The sequence below is a fragment of the Penicillium antarcticum genome (assembly GCF_028974205.1).
Source record: "Penicillium antarcticum strain IBT 31339 chromosome Unknown utg000002l_segment0_segment0, whole genome shotgun sequence".
NCBI classification, from domain to species: Eukaryota; Fungi; Ascomycota; class Eurotiomycetes; order Eurotiales; family Aspergillaceae; genus Penicillium; species Penicillium antarcticum.
The window spans coordinates 3729048-3744464 of record NW_026695300.1 but is presented as its reverse complement, the minus strand read 5'-3'; the positions used below and the strand labels follow the sequence as shown (position 1 = coordinate 3744464).

Below are 15417 nucleotides of genomic sequence, written 5' to 3'. Positions count from 1 at the left end.
CGCAGAGTCGAAAGCAGAGACGTGCCTTGTACTCACAGCTCTGATTTCATCGTGCAGCGTCATTTGCCCCACCATCCCACCTTGGATGTGGCACTAGCCAGGTACTTGTCTTAAATATGGTTGGGCCATACAAATCACAAGTACCCGGCAATTGATCTGGTTCTGGTCCATGACACACCCCTCCATCTAAATACCGCGCCGCCGCCACTCTTCTCTCTTCTTTTCTTTCATTCCATCAATACCCCTGATTATTTCACAAAAATGTCTTCTTCTCTCGAACAGCTCAAGGCCACTGGTACCGTTGTCGTCTGCGACTCTGGTAAGCTATCAGCTCTCCTCATCTATCTTGCATTGAACATAGCTAACAAATCTTCTAGGTGACTTTGCCAGTATGTATCCCGGGAATAGCCCGCAACTGGAATTCCGAACTGGTGAACAGTGAGCTAACATGACACAGCCATTGGCAAGTACAAGCCCCAGGATGCCACTACCAACCCCTCCCTGATCCTGGCTGCTTCCAAGAAGCCCGAATATGCCGCTCTCATCGACACTGCCGTTGCCTACGGCAAGCAGAACGGCAGCACCCTCGATGAGCAGGTCGAGGCCACCCTTGACCGTCTCCTCGTCCAGTTCGGCAAGGAGATCCTCAACATCATCCCCGGCAAGGTCTCCACTGAAGTCGACGCCAAGCTCTCCTTCGACACTGAGGGCTCCGTCAAGAAGGCCCTCGAGATCATCAAGGTATGTTGAACTCCATAGTAGATGGAAATGCCGGCTAATTCGGATCTAGCTCTACGATGACAACGGTGTCTCTAAGGACCGTGTTCTGATCAAGATCGCCTCCACCTACGAGGGTATCAAGGCTGCCCACATCCTGCAGTCCAAGCACGGCATCAACTGCAACCTGACCCTCATGTTCTCCCTGGTCCAGGCCATTGCCGCTGCTGAGGCCGGTGCCTTCCTCATCTCTCCCTTCGTCGGCCGTATCCTTGACTGGTACAAGGCCGCCCACAAGCGCGACTACACCGCCCAGGAGGACCCCGGTGTCAAGTCCGTCCAGGACATCTTCAACTACTACAAGAAGTTCGGCTACAACACCATTGTTATGGGTGCCTCTTTCCGTAACACCGGCGAGATCACCGAGCTCGCTGGCTGTGACTACCTGACCATTGCTCCCGCCCTCCTCGAGGACCTCTACAACTCCACCGCCGCTGTGCCCCAGAAGCTCAATGCTGCTGATGCCCACAGCCTGGACATCCAGAAGCGCGAGTACCTCAACAACGAGGCTCTCTTCCGCTTCGACTTCAACGAGGAGGCTATGGGTGTTGAGAAGCTCCGTGAGGGTATCTCCAAGTTCGCCGCTGATGCCGTTACCCTCAAGCAGCTCCTTGCCCAGAAGATCCAGGCTTAGAGGCTATGATTTTATGTTTTTAAATTTTTTGCTAAATTGGCGATCCCCCCAAAATTGGAATCGGTAGATACGAATTGATGAACTTCTGCTCCCGTTTTGGTCTCATTAATTACAGTACATATAGGAGCGTAGGCGTCCGGCTCAATACGCAATTTGATCTGGCCGGGTCGGCTTATTCAGTGACCCCGCACAGGTAAGATTTCACAAGTTGATACATACGGTGTCTTTATGTGCCGGGATTGATATCCTGACTTTTATATCCGAGGTTATTTATCAATTGATGATAGGCTTCTATGGCTTATTGAGTTTGTAGACAAGTCATCCTGAGAACTATGTGAGACGTGAAAATTTGACAAGAACCTAGTCAACTTGGAGAACATTCATGAATAGAGCTCTAGCTCAGAGAGGGTACCGGTACCAGCGGTACCCGCAAAACTACCACTAGTAACAAAGTACCAGTACGTGTTGGCGGTATAGTTCCATTATGTCATTCCCCCTCGTTCCGACTCGCTGCCCGCTTGGGAAGGTGGGGGATATTTAGTTGTATTGGGTACCCAGTACAGCTCCCACAGTGTGTGTTGCTAGGCAAATGTAGGTACCCAATACCTCCCGTAAGTACAATACTGAGTAGAGTCACGTCAACATCATCCGCTTATTATTCCGCCGCCCGCCTCCTCTCCCTCTCTCTCTTTTCTTCTCTATTATATCCAAATACCCAATTCTTCTTTTTTCTATCCAAAACATATCAAAATCCATCAAAATGGTTAAGGCTGGTAAGTCCACTTTTGATCAGCCAAACATATCACAGCCCTCCAAGGTCCCAGGGGACCTTGAGCAAATTTGAGCACCTTGTGATCCTGAGCTCCCATCCCGAACCTATCGGCTTTGTTCCTCCACACAACCAGCTGTAATCTGCAGCAGTCCCTGTTGATTCTGACAGCTTATTTGCTGCTTTGGATTTGGTTTCTAGGGGTTGGTTCGGGAGGTTGGAGCTTATGAGATCGGGACCAGCTTTCCCGCCTTCGATCGACCTTCTAGAATATGTCGTTGACCATGTTTATTTGCAGTTGCTGTCCTCCGTGGTGACGCTAAGGTCGCCGGCACCGTCACCTTCGAGCAGGCTGACGAGTCCGCCCCTACCACCATCTCCTGGAACATCACCGGCAACGACGCCAACGCTGAGCGTGCTTTCCACGTTCACCAGTTTGGTGACAACACCAACGGCTGCACCTCCGCTGGTCCTCACTGTATGCTACAATCCCAGAGCTGATAACAGATCTGTATATACCCGAATAAGCATACTAATTGCTCTAGTCAACCCCTTCGGCAAGCCCCACGGTGCTCCCACCGATGCTGACCGTCACGTCGGTGACCTTGGCAACTTCAAGACCGATGCTGAGGGTAACGCCAACGGCTCCATGCAGGACAAGCTCGTCAAGCTGATTGGCGCCGAGTCCGTCCTGGGCGTAAGTCCATGCATATCACGCAATTGGTTATGCAAATCACTGATATATCTCTTTAGCGTACTCTCGTCGTCCACGCCGGTACTGACGACCTTGGCAAGGGCGGCAACGAGGAGTCCAAGAAGACCGGCAACGCTGGTCTTCGTCCCGCCTGTGGTAAGTTGAGATTGATCCCGTCGTTGATTGTTAATTGCCAATGAATGCTAATGAATTGCTAGGTGTCATTGGTATTGCCGCTTAAATGCGCCATTTCTCTTTATGATGATCGGACTTGATATCCCCCCTGAAATTGACCTTGGGGGTGAAAAGTTAGGGTAGGTCCTGGCTGGATACATGAATGAATGATGTTTACCATATATCCTGGATTAACTCCATTCATGGATATGGATGTTCAACATAAACTCGTAGATATCAAAGGCGTAGAAGCTTCGAGCGGCCACTGACCGCTTTCCCCCACAAGTCTAAACACCGGCCACGTTTCCCCTCAGGACTTAGTTGTTCTCAACTCCTTTCTGCTTTGTGTTACTTTTTTTCCTCTTAATTTGTCCATTTCATCTGATTTGTCCATTTGTCGCGAAGTGGTGTCTGATTTCCAGCATGCCTTTCGAAGCCCGGGTCAAGTCTGTCCTGTCCGGCGACACTATCGTGCTGTCGCATGTCACCAATCCCTCACAAGAACGCATCCTAAGTTTGGCCTATGTGTCTGCTCCCCGGTTAAGGAGGGAAGGCGATGAGGTGGGTGATACATCTATATAAATTGCGCTCAATTGCAAACAAATTGCCATTTTGGTTTGCTTGCGCAGTTCCCTTCCTGGTGCCTTTTTTAGTCGCCATTGACTATATATCTTTTGATTGAAGGAAAAGGCAAATTGGACTAAACTAACAAATATGCCAAATATAGCCATACGCTTTCCAATCCCGTGAATTCCTCCGTGAACTCCTTGTCGGCAAGGTCATCCAATTCCACGTCGTCTACACCATTCCCACCGGTGCCAAGCGAGAGTACGGTACCATCAAACTGCCCGGTTTCGACGCCTCATTGCCCGATATCAGTGTGCAAGAAGGCTGGACCCGTGTCCGTGAAGAGGCTGGCAAGCGCAGCGATGAATCTGAGGAGACAATTGCTCTTCTTGAGCGGCTGCGCGCCTTAGAGTCACTCGCTCAGGGTGAAGGCAAGGGAACCTGGGGTGCCGACAATGGCGTTATCGAAACCAGCTATGAATTGACTGGTGCTCGTGAGTTGGTCCGACAAAAGTCCGGTCAGCAGCTAGAGGGTATCATTGAGAAGGTCCTGAACGGTGACCGACTTGTGTTGCGTCTGCTGCTTTCGCCCACAGAGCATGTTCAGACTGTTGTTGCGGTCGCTGGTGTTCGTACCCCGTCCGCTAAGCGCACCACAGAAGGCAAGGAGACGCCTGCTGAGTCGTTCGGTGATGAAGCACAGCAGTTTGTTGAATCTCGTTTGCTGCAGCGCAAGGTCAAGGTTTCTCTGCTCGGTGTGACACCACAGGGCCAGTTGGTCGCTACTGTCCTCCACCCCAATGGAAACATTTCCCGATTCCTTCTTGAGGCTGGTCTCGCCCGTTGCCAGGATCACCACTCTACTCTTCTGGGCCCCGATATGGCTCTTCTCCGCCAGGCAGAGCTTGAGGCCAAGGCTGATCGCAAGGGCTTGTTCGTTGGACACACTGGTCCCACTACTGCTGGTGCCTCCGCCGAGGATTACATTGTCACCCGTGTGCTGAACGCTGATACTCTTTTCATCCGCAACAAGGCTGGCAAGGAGAAGAAGATCAGTCTCGCCAGTATCCGTCAGCCCAAGCCCTCCGACCCCAAGCAGGCTCCCTTTGCTGCTGAGGCCAAGGAGTACCTGCGCAAGCGCGTTATCGCTAAGCATGTCATGGTCACTGTGAACGGCAAGAAGCCCGCCAATGAGGGCTACGAGGAGCGCGAGGTTGCTACTGTTGTTCAGGGCAACACCAACGTTGGAATTGCCCTTGTGGAAGCTGGTTATTCCTCTGTCATCCGTCACCGCATGGATGACGCTGATCGTTCCCCCGACTACGATGCCCTACTCGTCGCTGAGGCTGATGCCCAGAAGGAGGGCCGTGGAATGTGGTCTCCCAAGCCTCCCAAGGCTAAGCAATACCAGGACTACTCCGAGAGCGTACAAAAGGCCAAGCTCGAGCTTGGTATCCTGCAGCGCCAGAAGCGTGTTCCTGCTGTTGTCGACTTCGTCAAGTCTGGCTCTCGCTTTACTGTTCTGGTTCCCCGTGACAATGCCAAATTGACCCTCGTCCTTTCCGGTATCCGTGCGCCTCGGTCTGCCCGCGGCCCTAGCGATGCTGGTGAGCCCTTCGGTCAGGAAGCTCACGACCTTGCCAACCGCCGCTGCATGCAGCGTGATGTTGAGATCGACGTTGAGACCATTGACAAGGTCGGTGGCTTCATTGGAAGCTTGTACGTCAACAAGGAGAACTTCACTAAGGTCCTGCTCGAGGAAGGTCTGGCAACCGTCCACGCATACTCAGCTGAGCAGTCTGGTCACGCCGCTGAGTACTTCGCCGCTGAGCAGCGTGCTAAGGATGCTCGCAAGGGTCTCTGGCACGACTACGACCCTGTCAAGGAAGCTGCTGAGGCCGAGGAGGCCGCTGAAGCTACCAACGGCACCGGCACTGGTACTGAGAGCGATGCTGCCCCTACCCAGCGCCGTAAGGACTACCGCGACGTGATGGTCACTTACGTCGACCCAGCCACCGCCAAGCTTAAACTGCAGCAGGTTGGCACCGGCACCAACGCCCTCACTGAGTTGATGAGCGCCTTCCGTGCCTTCCACATCAACAAGGCTAACGACACTCCTCTCCCCGGTCCTCCCAAGGCTGGCGACTGGGTCGCCGCCCAGTTCACCGAAGACGGCAACTGGTACCGCGCCAAGGTCCGCCGCAACGACCGTGAGAACGAGACCGCCGAGGTCGTCTACATTGACTTCGGAAACTCCGAGTCCCTCCCCTGGGCCAAGCTCCGCCCTCTCACCCAACCCCAGTTCTCCGGCCAGACCCTCCGCCCCCAGGCCGTCGATGCTGTCCTCTCCCTCATGCAGTTCCCCACTTCCGAGGACTACCTCGAGGACGCTGTTGGCTTTGTCGGTGACCAGACCTTCGACCGCCAGCTCGTCGCCAACGTCGACCACGTCGACCAGGACGGCACCCTGCACGTCACCCTCCTCGACCCCTCCGTCTCCAAAAACCTGGACAACAGCATCAACGCCGACATCATCTCCGAGGGTCTGGCCATGGTGCCTCGCAAGCTAAAGGCTTGGGAGCGCGCCTCCGTCGACACCCTTTCCAACCTCCGCACACTCGAAGACGAGGCTAAGTCCGAACGTCGCGGAATCTGGGAGTACGGCGACCTGACCGAGGATTAAATTTCTGTATCTATTCATCCTTCTGCTATCCTCTTTGATTTCACCGCTGTGAGGGGCGACTGTACAAAATAATTGTTGGGGTTGACCCTTCCCTTAAGTTCAAGTTACTTTTTAGTCCATGTAAACCCTTTCTTTATGTGGTTCTTTGCTAGGAATAAATGTATTGTGTTTCTATTGTTCATGCTGCAGTAGGTAACGAGCACTTTCTGCTGTAGGTTCGATTTAGATCCTGGTTTCGACCTGCCTATTCTATAGACTTTCCAACGGCATTCCCTGGTTGATCGTTGCCGATTAGCTTTTCTGATCTCCGTTGATCTACGTGGTCCCTGCCTGCACAACAGCCCTAATCTACATGTAGGACTACGTCCGAGAAATAGAGTAGATCCTTCGGCGTGAGCCTGCTGAATGAAGTCCTTCATCTGCGTTGGTTGACTTAGTGACGTTGAACTATGGTATCGGGCTGGGTATATTTGTTTAAAAAAGGTATAGTGTATTCCCTTTGCTATTGAACCGTGCCAGGCGGCTCAATCAGGGACTTTTCCCTGCGAACCCCTGGGGACTGGGCTTATCTAGATCGGTCTTAGCGTAGATGGAGTACTTAGAGTATTGCCGGTCAATGTGCAAAAAAATACAAGCATTTCCATTAATTCAAACAGATAGCTAGCAAGTAAAACGTAGCAAGTATTCATAAACAGCTTCACATTCAATGCCAAAAGAAAAAGAACCCCCGAGACTCAGAATATAAAACCCGATATGTCAGATTAATTTTCACCGCCTAATTCCCTCTACCACCGAACCCCGTCCAACTGATCTCCCTAGACAACCTTTAATAAATTAAAAGCCCCTCATTAAAGCCTAGACAAACACAACCATGCTCTGGGGAAGCAAAACAGCGCAGGCTTCTGAGCCCGACCTCGCGCGCACGGAATCCGCCTCAAAGAACGACCCCTCCGCCTCCGCCTCCCAAGCCTCCGGAACCGCATGGCTCGCCGGACACTTGCACCACCTGACCCCAGAGCAGGAGGAAAAGCTAGCGGGGTTTAAGACGCTGTGCGCCGAGCGCAAGTACTACACTCCTGCTGTGGAACAGGCCGAAGGCGTCGAGGGCAAGACTGCTAGCCATGACGATGCTACTATGCTGTATGTGGCGCTATACCACGCACTACTCCTACAAAGAGATATAAATGGAATGAACAGGGACTGACGCTTTTCTGGTATAGGCGTTTCTTGCGTGCCCGCAAGTTCGATGTTGAGGGTGCTTGGGGTCAATTCAAGGACACGGAGGATTGGCGCAAAGACAATGCCATCGAGGCGCTATATGAGAATATCGGCGTGGACTCTTACGAGGCTGCTCGACGGATGGTATGTCTTTGGATTACTGGCATTATCCGTATAAGGCTATTTATTGACTCTTTCACTGCAGTACCCCCAATGGACTGGCCGTCGTGATCGCCGCGGAATCCCCGTCTACGTCTTTGAGATCCGTCACCTGGATAACAAGGCTGTTGCCGCTTACAACTCTACCATGACTACTGGTACACCGGAGACACATAAGTCGTCTACTGTCCCGGCACGCTTGTTGAATCTCTTCGCGTTGTATGAGAATCTTCTGCGCTTTGTCATGCCGCTTTGTTCGGCTTTGCAGCGGCCGAATCCTGAGACACCTATTGTTACCTCGACCAATATTGTTGATGTTAGCGGTGTTGGATTGAAGCAGTTCTGGAACTTGAAGAGTCATATGCAGGATGCTAGTGTTTTGGCCACGGCGCATTACCCCGAGACTTTGGATCGAATTTTCGTATGTTGTTCCTTGCGTGGTCACCAGAGATGTGTTTGATATGGCGGAGTTCAAGGGTTGAGACTGACTGTTCTAGATTATTGGTGCTCCTTCTTTCTTCCCTACTGTCTGGAGTTGGATCAAGCGCTGGTTCGACCCAGGCACTACCTCCAAGATCTTCATTTTGTCCGCTGCGGAGGTGCAGCCTACCCTCACTTCATTCATGGAACCCTCCAGTATTCCCAAGCAGTATGGTGGTGAGCTTGACTGGACCTGGGGCGAGATGCCCAACCTAGACGAGCCTGCCCGTGACCTCCTCAAGGGCCTAGAGCAGGACCAAGTCGAGGGCGAGAAGCGAAAGGATATCCTCAAGGGACCCATTCTATTCGAAGGTGATCACCTGAAGGTGCTGGGTACAGTCGATGGAAAGGACCGGAGAGAGACCATCCCCGTGCCGAAGTCGCACTTGTCCTCCGAGCAGGCCCCCGCCAAGTCTACTGACTCGGAGGCAAAGGCCGATGACGCCACTGAGGCCAAGGCTGAAGACGAAAAGGCTGTCGATAATGTGGCGGTCAAGGTTAACCAGCTATCTGTTGACGAGACTCAGACTGCTGCTGCATAGTGCATATAGAAGGCAGCAGGGTTTGGGTGTGTTAGGGTTAGGGCTATGGAAATGGCACGAGACAATGCAGATCGCGCTACCGAGGCTTGTTTGCTTTATTGGTTTATGATTTGTTTTGAGAATATACGTCTGCCTGGATTGTGTGTTTGATCGTCTCCAAATAGGAGATGCATTTGCATTTGCATTTGCATGTGCGCTTTTCTATTGCCTACATGGAAGTGAAGTGGCCAGTGGAGACATAAGTCTTCTCGTCTTCTCGTGTTTCCCAACATTTCTTTGCCTCTTTTCTTTGGCTGTTACCAACCCGCTCTCCATATGTGGATCTATCATGTGGAAGTGGCAGTCTCCCAGACTTGCATTCCTACTGTTGAAGGTTGCATGATTTGTTTTTTTTTTTTCCTTTCTTTCCTTGTTTACTGGTCATTCCGGGGTTTCTTTTCTTTTCTTTCCTTTTATTTACATTCGCATGTTGATATCCCCCGTACCCGAACAGTTGAGGCGGTTGTTGATACATAGAGCATCTTCATTTCTACATTGCCATGATGTACTCATACATCTTGTTTCAGACCGCAGAATGAACTCGGATTTGAGAGTGTAGATCTAGAACCTTTTGATCGATAATCAGTTTACTAGTGTATATCTGATGTAGCCGAGCCCTTGTGAAACTAAGATTAGATCATCATCTGATAATAAATGAAACAACGTGTCTAGAATCCTCATTTTTCGGTGTTTACATATCAAACCCCAATTAGGAGGGCACATCACATGATTCAGGGGCACGTTCATGCAGGCGACGTCGCACTGCATCATGAAATCTGTATAAAGTACATGGGTAGATGTACCTGCTCTATACTCCGACTATGATACAAACAAGAGTCATAGAAATCTGTTACGGTATACACCACAAACCTATGATGCAATGATAACTCAACCCCAGACAGATCTTCCCCTGTCAGGCAAGCGAGTTGAGCCCAAGCGCGAACTAGCGCAGGAAACGATAAGTTTGTTGGGGCATCACACCCAGACGAGCAACGATCGACATCATATTCAAATGAAGTCAAAAGTCCGAGGCTCATTTTTGCGGAGAGAAAGAGGTGGGTTTCCTTCACATGCGCCGAAAGCCCCTAGTCGCCGAACGACTGGGGGGTGATCGACAAATGGTTTAAAAATCCGCCTGCGCCCCCAATCCGGGGGAAGTGCAAATTTCGATACCCGCTATACGGAACAGTCATGGAACGCAATCCAAAGGACTCGATGAAGTCCACCTGGCGGCAACTCGCCCGCTCAGAGTGGACTCTTTTCCACTGGTTCTATGAACTCCTCGGCATCCACCCTGAACACCTCGACAAAAACGTCCCAGTCCACCTGAAAGAAGACGCAGTCCCCTACGTCCCAGACTGGTCGATGCATCGCTGGGTGCTCACACATGCCGTGATCCCCCTACTCATCCACCACGCCTACGTGGTGATCACAGGCCACAACCTCAGCGCCTGGGGCGCATTTATCCTATACAGTCTAGCCTTCAAAGGCATCGCCATCCATGAGCTCCACGTTCTCCGCCGACTAGGCCACCAACACGGCTTCCTAGACGGCGACAAGCACGCCCGCGACGGCGTCCCAGACGTTGGCGTCGCAAAGGTCGTTCGCTCGCTCATGTCGACCTCGACTTTTCGCCCTATGTTCACCGTCTTCCTGGCCTACCGCTCATCCCAGACGCCATCAACCATGAGCTTCGCCTGGTTACCCCTCGAAGCCGGGCTATACGGTATCATCCTCGACTTCTGGTTCTACTGGTACCACCGTCTCATGCATGATGTCGGCGCCCTATGGAAATACCACCGTACACACCACCTCACTAAGCACCCGAACCCACTGCTCACGCTGTACGCCGATTCCGAGCAAGAGTTCTTCGATATCCTCGGTATTCCGGTCATGACGTACTTCACTATGAAGTTCATGGGTATGCCCATGGGTTTCTACGAGTGGTGGATCTGCCACCAGTATGTCGTGTTTGCGGAGTTGGCTGGTCACAGTGGTTTGCGTGTGCATGCTACCCCGCCTTCGACGCTTAGCTTTGTGTTGCGCTGGCTTGATGCTGAGCTTGTGATTGAGGATCATGATTTGCATCATCGGAAGGGTTGGAAGAAGAGTCATAATTATGGCAAGCAGACAAGGCTTTGGGATCGGGTCTTTGGGACTTGTACCGATCGGATTGAGTCTGTTGAGCATAATGTTGACTATGTTAACTCTTCGCCCATGCCGTTGTATTGATTACGACGTTGGCCTTTGGGTGTTGTTTTTGATTTGCTTGTTTGGCGTGGAAAATGGCTCGGGTTTATACTCTGTACTTTTGTACGGTAGTGGAGGATTGGTCTGCTTTCTTTGTTTTACACTTTGATACCATGTTAGATATTTTGGACTTGTGACTACGACTGAATGAATACTCTCTTTGTTTACCCTTCCATTGCACTAAAAGTAGTACTGTAGGGTCAACACAGAAGGAAATCCGGGGGCCCGTCGGAACTTGTCCAAGTCCGCTTAGGCTGAATGGGGCGTCCCTGTGCCCCGTGCCCCGTGACCACATCGAGGCTGGGTCAGCACTGCCCTTTTCATAAAGACTTCATATCCTCGGCATCTGCCCGACACTGCCAAGTCTGTTGTTTATAAGAAGCCAAGCATCCCTTCCCAACATTCACCAACCAACAACCATCAACTCCCGTCCCGCCATCATGCTGGAACAATCAGACAAGTTAGAAGTCACCCAATACAGCATAGCTGGCGGAAACTGGAACTCCCAATACCAAATCCTGTCCGACAACACACCAATTTACCATGTCGAAAACACAAGTCCATCATCCGACAAACCAGAACTAACATTCTACACCGGAAATTCCACCAAGGGACCAGTCGCGGGAAACGGGAAATACATTCGTTTCTCATCAGATGTCAAAATCAACCTGGGCGATCCAGACAATGCCGACACAATACGCACTACCTTAAGCAAGAAAGGTTTCCTCTCGCCCCGACATTCATTCTCAATGGATCTCCATGGTGAAAACCGGACTTTCACGTGGAAGAATACTGAGTCTCATGAGAGTTTTGGTCCCACGGGGAGTTATAAAATGGTTGATGAGGGGAATCAGGTTGTGGCTGTTCTTTGTCCTGGGGGTGGTCGTGTGCAAAAGGATGGTTATGTGAATGTTTATGTATTTTGGGGTGAGGGTTTTGATTTAATGGTTCTTGTTACTGCGCTTGTTCTTCGGGAGAAGACGAGACGGGAGAAGGGGGAGACTACGTATCTTGGTGCTGGGGTGTCGCCTGCCGGGGGGTCGCCTGCTCCTGGGTTTTGATGGATGGGTTTGCACGAGGAAGCAGGCAATTTTTCAATGTCTTGTCGGTGTTCCTGAGTCCTCAGTATAGAAATCTGTGTTTTGATGAGAATTGCATGTAAATTATATTCATATTCATTGACTATGTGTGGGAAAATTGCTAGATCATACATCTTCCACTCAAGGGAAGGCCAATCTAAAGGAAAAACGAAGGAAAGAGGCAACATTGAAAACACCAAACACCCGAAAGATGCATAACGATCAACCGAACGCTTCTCAAACGTCAGGGGGGAGGTCAAGAGCAAAAGAATCTTTCGTGCGCAGAAAATTGTGGCTATTTTCTTCGCCTGTCCCGGGACGGTAGGCATCGACAGTTTGAAGAACAGCAGAGCAGAATTCGTACAGCCCATCTTTCCAGATTTCATCGACTTGGTAACCGTATAGGCCACGATGGTGTTCGCAAGCAAGTATCTATAGAATAGTCCTATCGTCGGAGCTATCGCGATCTTTGAAAAGGGCGGCACTTTGCCACCGGAAATGTTCATATATGGGATCGTAGTGCGGTAAAATGTTAGTATAGAACTATCTATGATCGATATCACATACAGGAAGGCTCCTTGGCTCCAAGTTCAGGGAGAAGTTCTTGCAATGCGCAACAAGTAATTCGTGAAAGTTGGACATAAGATTGGTAACAGCCTTTAATACCATAGATTCTCCAATTTATGGTCAACAAGATGAATCATTTGTTCTTGATGCTACCCCAACAATGCCTGTCAGTCTTCGGAGCAGCAATCAAATTCCCATATCGCAATATTCAATATCTACCGAGGAAATGGCAATTCAACGTAGCCTTGCTTCCTCATCACTACAGTCATTGTAAACAAAAACCGCCCGTCCCGTCCCTGTTATATTACTCTGTGGGGGGGCGATATCTCGTGAGTCATCTTGACTGCTGTATACACGTAAAATTCCAGTCCTCCAACTGCTCAAGCTCATCTATGGTGGTCTATTGAGGATACACATTGCCCAGAGGCTGAATGAACCACAATTGAGTATTCATCATCCTCTGGAACCGACTCGACCAACGGGTGCTTGTCTGCATGAGGACCAACCATAATATAGTTGGCCCTTGTTGATTTTGTCTAATCCGTAGAGTTTGAGCCCCGAACCTGAAAACAGTGCTGCTCTGTAAATCATCGCCGGTTTTCTGCAATGCTCTTTATAAGTAGGTCTGCCTGAAGTTCCCCTGATGTAAGCTTGCGAATACAGCGGATCAATAGGCAAGTCAGTGGGGCCGGTACTAAGGCAAAATCAGCCTGCCAGTCCGCTTTGAACGGGCCATAGTCAAGAAGACGATCATTCTGCATTGCCGATATACTCCTCATTGGCTGGACGTCAAAATTCGGCCCCATCTTCACCGAAGCCCCCCCTCCCCCAAGCCCGGTGGGGGCCATGGTCGAGATGGTGCCCAAAGCACTCATTGCCGGGAAAATGCGGATGCATTCAAGGTGGATTGGAAGATAAGAATATTCTGTGAAATACAAAAAGGCCACGAAGATCATGTTGAGATCTTAATGAAGACTATAACTGACTTCTGTGCCAGTGGGGTGACACATTGCCCTATCACGATATCCCTGTCTGCAATGGCCACTAGTCAAGCCGGACTGATCCTTCGGAGGAAGTTGAAACAAGGCTGCCCTTGAATTAATGACAGGGAAGGCCTTTGTTACAGCGCGGCCCGCGAGCCTTGTAGATCAATGACCTTTTGTAACATAGGACCGAGCATACGTACACGTTCTCATAGGCATATGAATCTAATCCAACTCAAGCCGATTCTGGCTCCCACTGACTTGCATCGTTCATTCGTTTTCTCCCTCTTCCTTATATCAACACATTGAAACAAAATGAACTCTATCAATGACGGTCAACCGATCCATGAGCTCACTGCTCTGGAGCGCATAGGGCCGAAGGGTTATCTGCGGTATATCTTCCCTTTTCAGCTGAAAGGAGGATACGATATCGAAGAAGTTGCTCAGATGCTGCGTTCGGGGTATATAGCCCTTACACAGCGGATGCCCGAGGTTGCTTGCGAGGCAGTCCCTAACCCCGACTCGAAACAGAAAGGTGTGGTGAAGCTCCAGAGACAGGATGACGAAGACGCTTTCAGAATAGTAGTCAAGGACTTGCGCCAATCTTTCCCGTCAACATTCGCAGAATTAAAGTCGAAACACTTCCCCGTCTCCTCGTTCGATGCCGATACCTTTTGTCGCCGGTCGGTATGGCCTTCAGCTGGAGAACGCCTCCCAATTTCCCTCGTGCAAGCTAACTTCATTAATGGAGGACTGATTCTGAGTTGGTGCATATTACACATGGTGGGCGATGGTACCTCATTCTATACATGGACAAAGATCTGGGCGGAGGGATGTCGTCGCTCGCAGGGACTCCATATCCCAGACCCTATTCAATTTTCAGAAGCCATCTGGAAAGACCGAGACCAGGTGACAAGACCTTCCGGAAGGAATGCAGGCAACATTGAAGACCACCCGGAGTACACGCTTCTCCCTTTTACACCTCCAGGCGCACCGCCCAAGATGCTCTCGACCAAGCACCGTGGCCAGATCTTTTACTTCTCGCCGGAGTCCTTGCAAGCACTTAAAGCCGAAGCTTCTCCATCCAATACTATGGAGGAAACGGGTCAAATGTGGATATCAACAAATGATGCGCTCTCGGCGCTGCTGTGGCGTACGGTGATGGCGGTACAATCCCCTCTAGATACTCTCGAGGGAGACCCGGTATCAGTCTTCAATGTCGCCATTGACGGACGCCAACGTACCGATCCCAAGGTACACCCTGATACTCTCGGCTGTTTCCTGGAGTATGTTGCGGTCTCAGCCCCCATCCGCAAGATGCTCAGCACCCTGCATTTAGCAGACCTGGCAATCCTAATCCGAAAGGCGATTCTGCGGGCTGATGACCAATTCACGGATGATGTGGTCTCACTCGTTGACCAGCTTGAAGATGTTGATCGGCTGGCTCCTACGGCATTTTTGGACTGTCCCGGTTTCAATTGTGTTCAGACTTCGTGGCTTAACTTTAAGCTTTATGGTCTTCAATGGGGTCCTTTGTTTGGTGATAGGATTGAGGCTGTGAGGATGCCCCATGTCGGTGTTATCAATGGGCTTCAGGTCGTGCTTCCTGTATTGCCGAATGGGGGTATGGAGATTTTGGTTGGTGTGGATGAGGGTTGCTTGGATAGGTTACTGGTTGACCCTTTGTTTACTAAATTTGGTGTCGCTCGGTAGATCCACCATGTGCCACGATTGGGATGAAAGGGATATTCAGGTTCATAAACTGAGCTGAAGGCTCTTGTCCTAGACAACCTTGGTGGCGT

The 15417-nt window shown here is 50.7% G+C and overlaps 7 protein-coding genes across 7 annotated transcripts; all 7 read left to right on the top strand.

Annotated features, from left to right (window-relative positions):
* Positions 1-261: 261 nt before the first annotated feature.
* Positions 262-1411, top strand: N7508_002391 (sedoheptulose-7-phosphate:D-glyceraldehyde-3-phosphate transaldolase TAL1; the record flags this gene model as incomplete). Its single annotated transcript, XM_058460457.1, has 4 exons — positions 262-319; positions 378-389; positions 458-741; positions 791-1411. 4 exons carry the CDS (start codon positions 262-264, stop codon positions 1409-1411), a joined length of 975 nt encoding a protein of 324 aa, XP_058323989.1.
* A 760-nt stretch (positions 1412-2171) lies between these two features.
* sod1 (superoxide dismutase SOD1) lies at positions 2172-3115 on the top strand (the record flags this gene model as incomplete). Its single annotated transcript, XM_058460456.1, has 5 exons — positions 2172-2184; positions 2479-2658; positions 2726-2877; positions 2934-3030; positions 3093-3115. 5 exons carry the CDS (start codon positions 2172-2174, stop codon positions 3113-3115), a joined length of 465 nt encoding a protein of 154 aa, XP_058323988.1.
* Positions 3116-3471: 356 nt separating this feature from the next.
* On the top strand, positions 3472-6298 carry N7508_002389 (putative transcription factor (Snd1/p100); the record flags this gene model as incomplete). Its single annotated transcript, XM_058460455.1, has 2 exons — positions 3472-3609; positions 3776-6298. The coding sequence occupies 2 exons, from the start codon at positions 3472-3474 to the stop codon at positions 6296-6298; spliced, it is 2661 nt and encodes an 886-aa protein (XP_058323987.1).
* An 871-nt stretch (positions 6299-7169) lies between these two features.
* N7508_002388 (SEC14 family lipid-binding protein) lies at positions 7170-8697 on the top strand (the record flags this gene model as incomplete). The annotated part of the gene is made up of 4 exons (XM_058460454.1): positions 7170-7438; positions 7519-7660; positions 7722-8096; positions 8173-8697. The coding sequence occupies 4 exons, from the start codon at positions 7170-7172 to the stop codon at positions 8695-8697; spliced, it is 1311 nt and encodes a 436-aa protein (XP_058323986.1).
* Positions 8698-9927: 1230 nt separating this feature from the next.
* Positions 9928-10968, top strand: N7508_002387 (sterol desaturase family protein; the record flags this gene model as incomplete). The annotated part of the gene is made up of 1 exon (XM_058460453.1): positions 9928-10968. The coding sequence occupies one exon, from the start codon at positions 9928-9930 to the stop codon at positions 10966-10968; it is 1041 nt and encodes a 346-aa protein (XP_058323985.1).
* A 458-nt stretch (positions 10969-11426) lies between these two features.
* Positions 11427-12047, top strand: N7508_002386 (uncharacterized protein; the record flags this gene model as incomplete). Its single annotated transcript, XM_058460452.1, has 1 exon — positions 11427-12047. The coding sequence occupies one exon, from the start codon at positions 11427-11429 to the stop codon at positions 12045-12047; it is 621 nt and encodes a 206-aa protein (XP_058323984.1).
* Positions 12048-13930: 1883 nt separating this feature from the next.
* Positions 13931-15328, top strand: N7508_002385 (Transferase; the record flags this gene model as incomplete). The annotated part of the gene is made up of 1 exon (XM_058460451.1): positions 13931-15328. One exon carries the CDS (start codon positions 13931-13933, stop codon positions 15326-15328), a length of 1398 nt encoding a protein of 465 aa, XP_058323983.1.
* Between the last annotated feature and the right edge of the window lie 89 nt (positions 15329-15417).